This window comes from Barbus barbus (assembly GCF_936440315.1).
Source record: "Barbus barbus genome assembly, chromosome: 38".
NCBI classification, from domain to species: domain Eukaryota; kingdom Metazoa; phylum Chordata; class Actinopteri; order Cypriniformes; family Cyprinidae; genus Barbus; species Barbus barbus.
Genome location: NC_136716.1, coordinates 889035 through 903564, shown reverse-complemented (window position 1 = coordinate 903564; position 14530 = coordinate 889035). Strand labels below are relative to the sequence as shown.

At 35.1% G+C, this 14530-nt stretch overlaps 1 protein-coding gene across 1 annotated transcript in view; it reads left to right on the top strand.

Annotated features, from left to right (window-relative positions):
* Positions 1-14530, top strand: part of LOC306857792 (MMS19 nucleotide excision repair protein homolog) — a 44227-nt gene that overhangs the window by 17182 nt on the left and 12515 nt on the right. Inside the window, exons 3-18 of the mRNA XM_079397951.1 lie at positions 535-694; positions 2014-2062; positions 3127-3227; positions 3404-3489; positions 3591-3665; positions 6237-6306; positions 6401-6529; positions 6791-6852; positions 7520-7606; positions 7731-7805; positions 8595-8672; positions 10047-10185; positions 11032-11186; positions 13013-13091; positions 13271-13396; positions 14384-14465. Coding sequence (XP_079254077.1) covers positions 568-694; positions 2014-2062; positions 3127-3227; positions 3404-3489; positions 3591-3665; positions 6237-6306; positions 6401-6529; positions 6791-6852; positions 7520-7606; positions 7731-7805; positions 8595-8672; positions 10047-10185; positions 11032-11186; positions 13013-13091; positions 13271-13396; positions 14384-14465 — 1520 coding nt within the window. The 5' untranslated portion in view covers positions 535-567. The remainder of the gene's footprint in view (positions 1-534; positions 695-2013; positions 2063-3126; positions 3228-3403; positions 3490-3590; positions 3666-6236; positions 6307-6400; positions 6530-6790; positions 6853-7519; positions 7607-7730; positions 7806-8594; positions 8673-10046; positions 10186-11031; positions 11187-13012; positions 13092-13270; positions 13397-14383; positions 14466-14530) is intronic.

Below are 14530 nucleotides of genomic sequence, written 5' to 3'. Positions count from 1 at the left end.
AAAATTATGTAATTAATATTTTAATTGTTTTATCAAAATTCAAAAAGTCAACCTTAAGACGTAGGCTACTTTGAAACCCATTCAATGATAACACTAACTAAATAAATAAATAAAAATAAATAGACACAGCAGACTGAAAAAATAATAATAATGTAGAACCTGTAGAACGATATTTTACTTTATTTACAAAACCCACACATTTATGAAAAAAATACATCATTAATATTTTAATCGTTCACAAGTCAACATTAAGACGTAGTTTGAAAGAACTAAAACTTTAGTGGAAACACAACGTAAGTAATGCGTTACTTTACTAGTTACTTGAAAAAAGTAATATTATTACGTAACTCGCGTTACTTGTAATGCGTATATATTATTATTATATGTATATATATTATATATATATATATGTATTAGTATATATAAGTTTAAAATAAGTTTATATATAAGTTTCTGAAGTTTAAAAAAAAATGTTTTTAAATGTATATGTTCCTGTTGTTTTTGTTTATCGCGGTCTATCTGTGCTGCACGCAGAAGTCCCTCGCGCTCGCCGCAGCTGTAGTGCGCATGCGCGGAGGAGCTCGACGCTGGCTGCTGCTCTTCAGGATGGCCGCGGATCACGGCGTGCTGCTGGGTTTAGTGGAAGAATTCGTGTCTGGACAGATTGATAGCAAGGCCGCAGAAACAGCTACAGGTATCTCATTCATCGGTGTCTCTCGTCTTTGCCGGTTTGAGCGCTGACTCTTAATAATGAAAGCTGTCAGAAAAGCCGCGAGAGATGCTAACCGCCACATCCTGTATCTGCTAACACACAGATAAAACCTTCCTTAGTCTTACATTGTGTTTATGCTTCATAAAACACCCAAAGCAGGAGCTGCCATGGCGTCGTTTCTTTATTAAAGTGGTGTGTTATTGTTGTGCTAAGCTGCTAGCCGAGCTTCTTCTGACTGGACCGGACTCTGCTTTAACACACAATCATAACATTACTGCAGTCTTTACCGCTTCTGAAAGCTCTTCTGTCGTCTGATTCATAGCTCATACTGCTCCAGCAACTAAACACTCGTTTACTATAACTGTACACACGTCTGCCTGCAGCTTATGCTTCATATTCTGTCAAATCTTTAGTGAGATAAGCATGAGGATAACTTTTGTATTGAAGCAAGTTATGTTTGATTATCCAAGCATCACTTCCTAGAGTCTCAGATATCATCTCGTGTTTGTTCAGCATTGCATTAGGTTTTCATCAAAATTAAGCAGTTAAATATCTGCTTACAAAGGCAAATTAATGAGTAACAACTAATATTTATATTATTTTAAGTAGTACTGTTATAAAGAAGAGCTTAATGAGTTACAAGCTGTCAATTTCATCTTACTTTCTGGCCATATAAATATCAGCAAATGCACCAAATTGCATATTTTTGCTTATTTTGGACCTACAAATACATTTAAATATTTATGTACTTAATAAAAGTACCCTGCTAAACTGCTATACGTAAAGTCTGCTAAATTTGAACAGCTAATTTTGTACTTAATGCATTTTAATTGTGCTGAAGTCCAAATAAAAATATACTGAATTATATTTGTGCTAAAGTGAAGCTATTGCTAGTATACTTCAGGTACACTTGAATTATCTTGCATTTAAAGACTGATATTATTAGAAGATCATAAGAAATGTGCTTTGTGCACAAGTAGTACTCCAAATAAAGTTTAACGATTATATCAGAAAGTCTTGAGCTATATTTCAGTAAATATGTTAATAGCTTTGAACTTAGTATGAAATAAATGTATTTTAAATATGACTTTTTCACTGGGGTATTCTCACTATATCCAACAATATGAACCATAAAAGCGTGACATATTAGATATGATATGAAATATAAAGCATATGCAAGGTTGCATTTTATATATATATTTTTTTGGTCCAAAATTTCAATAAATTGTGCCTTGAATTGTTTTTGTTCTGACTATTCTTTTATATGTCAGGGTTAAACATGAGTTTATGTCTCTCTTAAGGTGTCAAGACTGGACAATTCACAGTTCTCCAGCTGGTCGAAGCATTGGGGTAAAGCTTTCTATATTACTCTGTTTCAGCTGAGCTTATGTCATGTCTCTTTCCTCCTGCTTGTGTCTAGCAGGGCTGCTCGATTATGACAAAAATCATAATCACGATTATTTTGGTCAATATTGTAATCATGATTATTTAACATGATTACAGGCCATATAAGCAAAACGTTTTCTTTTTCTTTTAAAGTATTCAGTTTAGGGCTGGGCGATATGGCCTAAAAAAAAAAATCCCAGATTTTTTCACAAAAAATACGATTTATGATTTAAATCGTCCACAAAGAAGATGACAAAGAAATTGTTCAAAACAAGTTCTAACTTTACAGAGTGTCTGTTTACACTTACAAGTGCAAATAGCCCACCTTGTTGGCAAAGCACTAACTCCGCCCACCAACGTGCGATTGACTTGAGTTAGTCAACAAAAAGACGCACATATAGATCAGTTTCAGTGGTGTAGATGGTAAGGCACATGCTTTTTGATGCGATCGACCCGAGTTCGAGCCCGCTTTTTTCCAAACTTTTTTTCTCCCTTTTCAAATCTCATATCGCATCGGAAAGACATTTATTTTCAATAAAAATGAAGGAAATAATCAAAAAGTTTAAAATAAAAGTATCGGTTAGGGTAGGTGTAAGGAGGGCTTTATTGTCCCAATAAGGTGGCATCCATTTAATAATTTGAATTTAATAAATTAAATTTGAATATATATATATATATATATATATATATATATATATATATATATATATATATATATATATTATTTATTTATAAAAAATAATAGGTTTAAAATGCAGGTATGTGGCTCTTAATTTCTTTTTATTAATTCACCATTTGTAATCTGATGTTTACTGTTCATTTTTTTTTTTAAGAAATATCAATCGCATTAACTATATTCACTTAATGCAATAAAAAAAATTCAAGAATCATGAGCTTGCGAATCAGAATCGAATCAGGACATCAGAACCGATACCCAGCCCTAGCTGAATACGCTGTATGTTTTAGACAGCTGTCAGTCTGAAAAGTCCATTGTGAACCTTATTTATTATTTTGTGTCCTCCATGCAGGTTGAGTCTGACCAGCTCTCAGCCTCAGACTCGTGGCCGAGGAGTTCAGCTTCTGTCTCAGGTCCTGCAGGAATGCTATAGCAGTTTATCTGAGAGAGAAGGTAAGAAGCTCCTGCTCCGTTCCTGGTGAAGACCTTTAGTTGTTTCGAGTAGTTTTTCTTTGAGTTAAAGCCATCTGCGGATTCAGCGCTGTACTGACAGTCTGTCATAGATGGAGGTCTGAATGACATTCTGTGATTGCAATGCAAAGACTCATGCAAGTTTGTTTTGTTTCCAGTGGAGGTTCTGATAGCTTTCTATGAGAACAGACTGAAGGATCATTATGTGATCACACCACATGTTCTTCAGGGGCTCAAGGCTTTGGTAAGTCTGAGCACTTTTGCGTTTAAATGAGGCTGATCTGTTATTGTCATGCCACCATGATAGTATTTATTTTTTGTCTTTGTCTTTTATTTTTCTTTCAGACAAAATGCTCAGTTCTGCCTCCTGGTTCAGCTGTGTCCATTTTGAGATCCATCTTCCAGGATGTTCATGTTCAGGTGAATGCTATTATTTAGCAAGGATGCATTAAATTGGTCAGAAATTACAGTAAAGACATAAAGGTACAAAATATTTTTTATTTCAGATAAATGCTGTTATTTTGAACTTTCTGTTCATCTGTGAATACTGAAAAATATGTATCACAGTTTCCTCAAAAATATGAAGCAGCAAAAACAATTTTCAACATTGATGATAATCAGAAATGTTTGTTGAGCAGTAAATCAGTATATTATTATGATTTCTGAAGATCATGTGACACTGAAGACTGGAGTAATGATGCTGAAAATACAGCTGCAGATCACAGAAATACATTACAGTTTAACAGATTTATATAGAAGACAGTTATTTTAGATTGTAGTAATATTTTACAGTATTAATGGTTTTTTTTGAGCAAACAAACTCTTAAACATTTTTAAAAAATCTTACCAACCCCAAACTCTTGAACAGCAATTTACAGTAACTTTAGTCAATGATTTGTCATAATATATTATTTAAAAATAGCATTTTTTTATTTATTTTTTAATCCGGAAAACTCCATTAAATCTTTAAAATCACATATGTTCTGGAAAACTATGTCTTATGAAATACTGATGATTTATAATTTTAATATTAGCACATGATTATTAATAGAGATTGACCGATATATCGATTTACCGATATTTTCCCCGATATTTAAGCATTTAACTATAATCAGATATTGGTTTTGTAATATCGGATTCACCGATAAATTATAAAATTAAAATTATATAAATTAATTTGGTGCATTATCGCCATTGCAGCATGTCTGAGGGGAGACGAGACAACAACAACGGCGTGCAGGTACTTGATTAGCTGTAGTTAGCAAACTTTATTTAACATAACAGCCATTAATGCAAAAATTAGATGCATTACATAAATGCCTGTTATGTAGTTCATGCAGCTTGGCTCTAAGAAATAGAGAGCAACTCTCGGAGTCATGTAAAATAATCTGTCAAGTCCTGTCCCAATAAAGACATAACTTTGCCTGAATTAAATAATACACAGCCATGAATGAGCACATGTTAAAATAAAAGCGCTGAATTTAATTCTCTCTCTGTTGTATATTTGCTATCGGGCACATAAGCAAATAATTGGTATCGTATCGGTTATAAAAAAAAAAAATCAATATCGGTCGATCACTAATTATTAACAAACCATTAGCTAACTAAATAGTGCTACATTAGTCAGATATTGTACTTGAATCATACAGTTTGACATAGGGGTGTGCGATATGACGATTTTTGATCGTGGACGATAAAAATGTCTCCACGATCTGCTTTTGAAGAAATATCGTAGTATCGCGCTACCGCGCACATTGTCAAATACAGTTCTGGCGCCGCCGTCTCTATATACTGTACAACACGACATACAGCAGTAGAGTTACTCAGACAGGACACTGCACTTATTCGCGATCGCAAAAGTACATTATTTGCATACAAGCCTTGCTGGTTAAATGTTTAATTCGCGCGCTGGTCTGACGTGCGCTTGTTCTGAGCACATACACCTGAAGCACGCGCACTAAAACGCCTGTCTAACAGCGCCTGATTACTCAACTAAGTTATATTTTGCGCTAATACTGTCAAAACACACAAGGTTTACATACAGACTGAGTTGGTTATCTCTAAAATGAAAGTAAATAGTTAAGAGAGAAACGGATGCGTGCCTGTACTGTATATTAGATGCGTGCAGCTCTTAAAGGGACAGGACACTAAACATGCTGTCGACTGTCATTAAAGGGATAGTTCACCCTAAAATTGAATTTCTGTCATTATTTACTCAGTGGAAAACCAAACAGTTGCTGGTCTACATTGACTTTGATAGTAGGAAAGAAAAATCCTATGGAAGTCACTGAGGACCAGCAACTGTTTGGTTTTCCACCTTCTTCAAAATAGCATTTATAAATGTTCAGCAGAAGAAAGAAACTCATTCCGGTTTAAAACAACTTTTGAGTAAATGATGATATAAAAATACAACATTATGACAGAATTGACAGACAGATGACAGAATATTAATTTGTGGGGGAACTATTCATTTAACGTTAACAAAACAACAAAACACAAAGAGAAAAATCACTCACTATTCTTGACTGAAAAACTTTAATACAGTTGCTTTAGGAATCAGTCTATCTAGTGTTTTATTTTTATATTTGTTCATTCAATTTCATTGAATGCTCTGCTAAATACACCCATTGTACCTGGAAATAAAGCACTGTTTGTTTTATTTGTATATTATGTGTATTTGTAATGTGTATCTTTGTTCTTATTTTTTAATAAGAAAAATAAAATAATGACAAAGATTTTTTATCTTCACCCACTTTGGCCTAAATATCTGCCATGCATCTTTGTCTTTCTAGTTTGGCTGTAATGCTCAGACAACTTGTAAAACCAAAATAGTAAAACTAACAAAGAATCGGGATAAAAATCGTGAATCGTGATATTTCTATAAAAAATCGTGATATGATATTTTTCCCATATCGCCCACCCCTAGTTTGACATGTCCAGTACATATTCATGTTCAAACCATTTTTTTTCTCACTTATTTCTCTGCAACAGTCCTTGATGCTGGCGGAGCGGTCATGTGTTTACAACATCCTTATCAGTCTAATGGAGTCCAGAGAAGAGGGTAAGGAACGCTGGGAAGCTTTTTTTTTTTTCACCATTATAGTAATGCCTTTGCATTCGTGAAACACCAGTGTAAACGATCTCTTGATCCACAGAGCTCAAGGGTTTGGGTGCAGACTTCGTATTTGGATTTGTGCAGTCAGTAGATGGAGAACGAGATCCACGCAACCTCCTGCTGGCGTTCCAGGTGGCCGGGAACATCATTCACAGGGGTTATGATCTCGGTTAGTGTTGATATGACAAATGCATATAATGTGTAGTAAAATGTTTGTCTAATGAAGTATTTAAATAAATAAATATATATATATATATATATATATATATATATATATATATATATATTATACATGATACATGATCATTTATTTATTTATTATATATAATTTTTTTCTAAATGAATAAATTGTATTTTTTACAAAAAAGTTATGATGTTTATTTGACATGTTGTGAACTGGAAGTTGTTTGGTCTCCATTTTTCTTTTCAGGTAAATTTGTAGAGGAGCTTTTTGAAGTGACGTCCTGTTATTTCCCAATAGACTTTAGCCCTGTAAGTACTGCTATCTAACATGTTTGTATTTGATCAGACTCTTTCCTCACTGTACCCCAAAATTTATGAAATATGATTACTGTTGAAATTTCATACCATTCAGATGTTGGGGTGGGTAAGAGTTTTGAAAGAAGTCTCTTCTGCTCAAGGCTGCGTTTATTTGATTAAAAAATACAGTAAAAATTATGAAATATTATTAATATTTTAAACAGCCATTTTCTATGGGAGTGTCTGTTAAAATGTAATTTATTTCTGTGATCTGCAGCTGTATTTTCAGCATCATTACTGCAGTCTTCAGTGTCACATGATCTTCAGAAATCATAATAATATACTGATTTACTGCTCAACAAACATTTCTGATTATTATCAATGCTGAAAACTGTTGTGCTGCACAATATGTTTGCGGAAATCATGATACATTTTGTTTTTCAGCATTCACAGATGAATAGCAAGTTCAAAAGAACAGCATTGATTTGAAATAGATCCTTTTGGAACATTATAAATGTTTTGACTGTCACTTTTCATCAATATAATGCATCCTTACTAAATAAACGGGATAATATATAAAAACAAAAATACTGACCCTAAACATTTGAACAGTAGTGTTATCCATACTTCATACTCGATAGACATGGGCTCATATTTTTGTTTCTCTGTGTGTGCTCAGCCACCCAATGATCCTCATGGGATCACACAAGAAGAGCTTGTTCTTTCTCTGCGGGCTGCTCTTACAGGGACGTCTCAGTTTGCTGAGGTAGGACCCTCTGGGTGACCTGAACCTAATTCACTCTCTTAAAGACCTAAACTCAGTAAGACTTTGTATGGCATTCTACTGTGTATCAGTAGGTTTATTGTGTTTGTATTCTTTCCTTTGACAGTTTCTGCTACCATTAATCATTGAGAAGCTGGACTCAGATGTTCAGAGCGCCAAAGTGGACTCGCTGCAGACACTGGTACAGCTGCAATGCAGACTCTAGTCTTACTAGATCAGTGCTTCTCACCTAATTCTGCTTCAGGATTCAGGCTTTACACTGGTCATCAAATAAAGACCCAGCACTGTGACGAAAAAGAGCAACATAGTCAGATGTTGAAATTGATATTATCATTAACTTCTGACCCAACCTTTCCATATTTCCTTTCCATCTTCCTCATTTGACTGGCTTGAATTTGTGCCAACCAGAGCTATTATATACATTTAAAAACAATACCTAATAAAAATGACAAAACACATCAAAATAACTTAAACCTTAAACTTATAATGAAAACAGAAAATATAAGAATAAACAATTTAATTCAAAATATTAATAACAATTGTAATAGCATCTCAGTGATAGTAAATTAATGTTTTTTATGTACGGTATAGCCATGGGAAGCTTTTCCTCCTTCCGTTTTTCTGTTTTGTTTATTTAAATAATGTAAATCTATTACAGCATCACTATGAATAATTATATAGTTTTATTATTTGCATTTAGCATTATTTTTCATCCCTGCTGAGAAAGCAGACCTCTGAGAACCACTAATATAGATTTTATATTTGCATTTATGCATTTGGCGGATGCTTTTATCCAAAGCTGTTTACACCGCATTCAAGCTACACTTTTTATTCATGCATGCATAGCCTGGGAATCAAACCCATGACTGCTTTTTGCCATGCTTTGCTGTTTCTCTGGCTGAAAATAAAAATAAACAAACATGACTTAGTGTGCTAAAATATAAACCTCAAGCGTTCTTCTGTGTTGTAGGCCGCCTGCGGTCTGACATATAGCCATAAAGAGCTGGCAGAGTTCCTTCCAGGCCTTTGGAGCTCAATACGGCGGGAGGTAAGAAAGATCGGCATTAAACAATGGACTCAGGAACTCACGGGTGCTTTTCTCATATCGGTTTGCTCTGTACTGCACTTTTCCCACCACTTAATGCCAAGATTTTGAGTTACTGATTCGAGTGTAAACCAGAAGAGTCATTTTAGATCGAGGGGCCAGATTGGACAAAACACAGCTGTAAAGCAGCTCTATTGAAGACATTAGTGTCATTATTCAGCTCAGATCAATGTTGATTCAGTTCAATTACAGTGTCACGTGTTGCAAAGTAAGTGAGATAGCAGTTTAATGTTCATTTAATTTTAATTAAGCTTAGTTTAGTTCAATGTTGATTCACTTCAATTGAGTTCAAAATCTCATAAATTATGAAACAACAATTCAAAGACAGCTCTACAAAAGACAACATAGTCAATTCAGCTGTTTTTTCTCATCTGATAGTGCCAGTGCAGACAAATCAATAATTGCTATAAATAATTATAAAAAGCTGCCTTAAAGGGATAGTTCACTCACAAATGAGAGTTCTGTCACCATCTACTCACCCTCCACTTGTTCCAAACCTGTATGAGTTTCTATCCTCTGTCAAACACAAAAGATATTTTCTCATGATTTTTTTTTTACAAAATGAGATTGAAGACAGTAAATGAGAATGTGTCCTTTTATTAGGCTATTGCTGCATGTTTCTTTGTGAAATTGAAATATAACAAAACTAAACTGAAATTTTAAAACAAACCCCAAATCAAATAAGTTACACACATAAAAGGAATCTCTCCATATAAACAAAGGCTTTGTCTGTGCTCTTTATTTAAAATGAGAGACAACCAATGCATTTTAATCATGATCCAAACAAAGAAGCAGCGTACATGCTGCATGAGCAGTTTTTAATCTAAATTTGACTATAATTTCAAAATTTGAAGCAAAAACTCATGTGAAGCATGCTCATCAAGCACTTTCACTTCAGATGCGTTAAATCCCAGCCTCAGCCTATTCAGAAGTGCCAGTACTTACATAGAAGTCTATACATAGTATCCAGAAAGAAATGCTAATTTGAAAGAAAAACGTCAGACGTACTTAATGGCTTTTGCATCTGAACTCTTCATTTGCTGGTTGCTGTAAAGACACAGACAGCAGCAGCTATATTAGGCTGCTGTCACTTTAAGAGTGCATGGATTCAATATTGATACACATCTAATTTTCTCCTGTTCTGTGTTTGTGTGAATACTCATAAAGATGGGCACTTGGACGTAACTTTGTGTACTTTTGACCATTCAAGCATGTGTGACAAGCAGCTTTTTGTGTGCGCGCTTCAGTCAACATGCATTTAGTTTGTAGGCAAGATTTTTTTTTACATTTATTTTGTGATTATTGATGGTGTTGCAGGTGTTCCAGACGGCCAGTGAGAGGGTGGAATCAGCCGGTCTGTCAGCTCTCAGCGCGCTGGTGTCCAGTCTTTCTCGTTCTGTGCTCGATTCAGACTCGGAGGATGTGCTGCAGGTGTTTCTAAACCTCGTCCTCAAAGGTATAGATGAGTATACATGTCCTCTTATTAGTTACATGGGTTTAAAGGGATCATTCACCCAAAAATGACAATCTTCTGTTAATTTACTCACCCTCAGGATATCCAAACTGTAGGTGACTTTTTTTCTTCAGTAGGACAGTAAAGAAGATTTTGAACTGAAACTGAGTACTGAGTAACTTGTAGATCTGTGCTGCTCGAATCGTGAACCGATTCAGATGATTCAGTCCGATTTGGTGAACTGATTCATCCAGTTCACTAAAAAGAACGATTCAAAAGAATGATTCATTCACGAACCTGACATTACTCCGGACTGTTTAACTGAGGCTCTGGATTACAGGTGATAATGTTGTGAATAATCTTCAGTTTCTTGCACAGACTAATCGTTTCGCTTCATAAGACGTCAATATATCGTCATGAGCCACAGGGATTCATTTTCATATGTTACTTAATTCTTAAAAACGTGTAGCTGCCGACTTGCGTTTTATAAAACACCCAGGATCACGGTTTCTACTTAAGAAAAAAGTCATCTACTTCTTGGATGGCTTGAGGATGGCTTGAGGATGGCTTGAGGGTGAGTAAATTAAAAGCAAGCTTTTATTTTTGAGTGAACTTTGCCTTTAAAGCAAGAATGGTACAGAAAGGGCTAAAACAGCTGATCTTGCAAAATAAATTATGACTGAGCACATCTTTTCATGATCATTCCTGGCTGCCTAGTTAATTATCCAGACAAAGGAAGACTGATCAGACTCATAACTCTGTCATGTCCTCGCGCTCACACACAGTTATATATCGTGCCGCCCAGGCTTATTCTGCCCATCACAGCTGGTGTGTGTCTCGTCCTCTCAGACTGTCAGCACCATCTCTGTGAGCCAGACCTCAAACTGGTGTGGCCCAGCGCCAAACTCCTGCAGGCCGCCGCCGGAGCCTCGTACAGAGCGAGTCTGATGGTGTCAGCCGCCGTCATACCTGCCCTCCTGGAGCAGTATAATAACAGGACGCAGGTACGGTCTTGTCCATCTTAAACAATTACTCTCTACACAGTAGGGCTGTCAACATGGCTGAAAAACTAAATTAGAATTTTGTACTTAAATATTGTAAATATTCGAATTGTAAAAGGCATAAGTTCAGTTAGGGGCCTCTCTCCGGAGGGCGCATCGAGCAAAATATTACTAAAGCACGTTTCCTCAAAGCAATAAAATAACACAACTATCTTTGAAAAAAAGTGCGTAATGTTTCAAATAATGTTTGTAAACCATATATAATTAAGTTGCTTAAACAATTAGAAACAAAATGGCATCATGTATGTTAGGGCTGCACGATTATGACAAATCATAATTGTCGATTATTCCCTTGAGATTGTAATTGCGATTATTAATAACGATTATTTTGAACAGATTTATGCCATTGTTTGAAGCTGCATGCCATATTTTTATATAAAATATATATTTAAAAAAAGGCTGAAAACTCTCTTCCTGAACTTTTATTGCTTTTCTATAGCATTGAGCCTCAAATGTCAACTATACATTGGTTTGGTTTCTTCTTTATACAAAAAAAAGGTAAAATTATGCATGGTATAATGATGTTAGAAAAAATGGTTTACTAAAGCTATATATTTCACTTACATTAACAATTTCAAATTACAGTAACATTTTACAGTACAATTTATATGATCAGGGCTCCAGACTAACATTGGAGAGCAGTGGCAGCAGCAGCTGGTTTGGTACTGAACATGTAATATTATAAGTTTTATCTCTTAGAAATACACATTAGAACAGGAGCTGGAGTTGGGATGCAGATGTACATTTGACAGTACCATTGTGAAAACTGTAACAGCCTCATCTTTTATACATAACCAAAAGTACAGCACCTCATTACATGGTAAAAAAGTAGCCTAACTATATGGTTTCTATGGAGTTTGCATTGAAGAACAGTAGCCTAAAGACATTCAGTCAATTACAAATCCACATCAACTGATAAAATAATGTAATATTCCATTACTCTTATAACAGAATTAGTATATTAATAATATAATAATACTCAATATGAATATCCTGCTTTTTTGCCACTGTACCATTGTTACCGTTAGTGTTACTACAGTAAAACTATGGTAAATGTGGGTGATTTGATCGTTGTTGCACTGTTTCTGCATCAGTGTTGATGAGAATAACAGCTCCCATTTATTGGCGTTTTGGTGTTTAACATCTCTATCATGCACAACAGAGTGACAACGACTATCAGTTAGACTAAATGTCTTCTATCCAGTGTGTTTGAGTTTGTTAAACCCCGCGCTGCAAACACCTCTTAAGCACACAGAATAATGCAAGTGGGCATTTTTAATTGTTTATTTATTTTTGTAATCGCGGCTTTGAATGATTATGTAATCGTGGCATCCATAATCGTAATCGTGATTAGAAATTTGATTAATTGTGCAGCCCTAATGTATGTATAGTTTAATACAAAGGACCAAAATACAATAGAGTATTTTTTCCATTTTAAAACATGAGATGCAGTGGGATATCGTGTTATATTTGAAACATATTATGTTTTTGCTTAATTTTGCCGAGAACATATTTCCTTTAAAGCCATAGCAGATTTGTTGCATGTCACAGCGGTGTTTAGTTCCTAAATGAATCTGTTTTGAACGAATCGTGTGAAGTTCTGTGAACCAATGCCCATTCATAAACAGAGCCATTTGCTTCATCCCTGAATGAATCGAATGAATGACTCAAATACATTTACCGCCACCTGCTGGCAGATTTAGTTTCTTATTTAGAGTATAGTTTCTTTGGCTGTTTTTTTCTGTTTCATGCATTTGATGTTTATACAGTGTGCTCAGCGGCGCACCCTGCTGGAGGTTCTGCAGGGTTTTGTCCAGCCCACCGCTCTCAGCCGGCCTGCAGATGGAGGTACGTGACGAGAAAACATGATCAAACTCCTGCTCAAAACCGTATATGCACTTAAATCTCATGCATAAGACTACTGTTTTCTTTAAGTGTGTGTTTGTTATTACTGTTGCTACTAGAGTCTCAGCATGCATATATGCAGTGTTGATGTATATCTCTCTGTCTCCTGCATAAAAACACAGAGGAGAGTGTGTTGGTTGCGTTTGAGCAGTCTTTGTGTAGCGTAGTTTTCTCTGCGCTGACGGAGTCTAGCGGCGGTCTACAGGTTACAGCCACACGAGTGCTCACTGCACTGGGACAGCAGCCCGGTGAGTGCACACACAACATCTGTGCAAGAACTTAATACTGCTATTTAGCAAGGATGCATGAAAGTGATCGAAAGTGACAGTAAAGACATTTATAATGTTGCAATAGATTTCTATTTCAAATAAATGCTGTTCTTTTGAACTTCCTATTCAGCTGTGAATCTTGAAAAATAAAATGCATGACAGTTTCCAAAAAATATTGAGCAGCACAACTGTGTTCAACATTGATAATAATCAGACATGTTTGTTGAGCAGTAAATCAGTATATTATTATGATTTCTGAAGATCATGTGACACTGAAGACTGGAGAAATGATGCTGAAAATACAGCTGCAGATCACAGGAATACATTACAGTTTAACACATATTCACATAGAAAACATTTGAAATAAATCAAATCAATGCAGCTTTGTTGAGCATATTTTTAATTAATTTTATTTAATGTATATTTCAACAATAGGAAATTAAATGTGTATGAAATGTATTTATTTTTTAAACCCACCTGTTTCTTTTCTTGCACCAAATCTGCTGTATTTTTGAAATATCTATAGATCAATGACATGATATGATTGGGTAGCCATTTCTCTTGCAAGTAACAGTACTTATAGATTTGTTCATTTGTTGTCAGCAAATAGTTTGCTCTGCCCCATTGTCCTTTTTGCAAATTTTGCCTTGAATTGTGAAATATTCATAAAAAATCTGCGCTAAGGTCAGACTGAAATTATCTATTGCAATCCTCCTTTTAATTGTTCCATTTTAATTGAAAAACAACTTTTATATGAAAAACTAAACGAATTAGAAATGTTGCATTGGGCTTTGAGTTCAGCTCATGAAAAATGGGGGCAAAAACAAAAGTGTTGCATTTATAATTTTGTTCAGTGTAGTAACAACTATAACATTAAATAATACTAAAATAAGTAGCACTAAATAGGCATTGATTTGAGAAAAATGATAAGATGCTCATGGGATGCTCCTGCTTTGCTCCTCACAGGTTTGCTGGCTCAGACAGATGTAGAGAAAGCTGTTGATCATTTGACCAGACTCATCCTGGAGGAAGACGATACTCAAGTGAGGTAGATGTGTTTGCATTTTTATGTGAATTATTCCTGTAGAGCTTTTCCTGAGCTGATATCTGTGT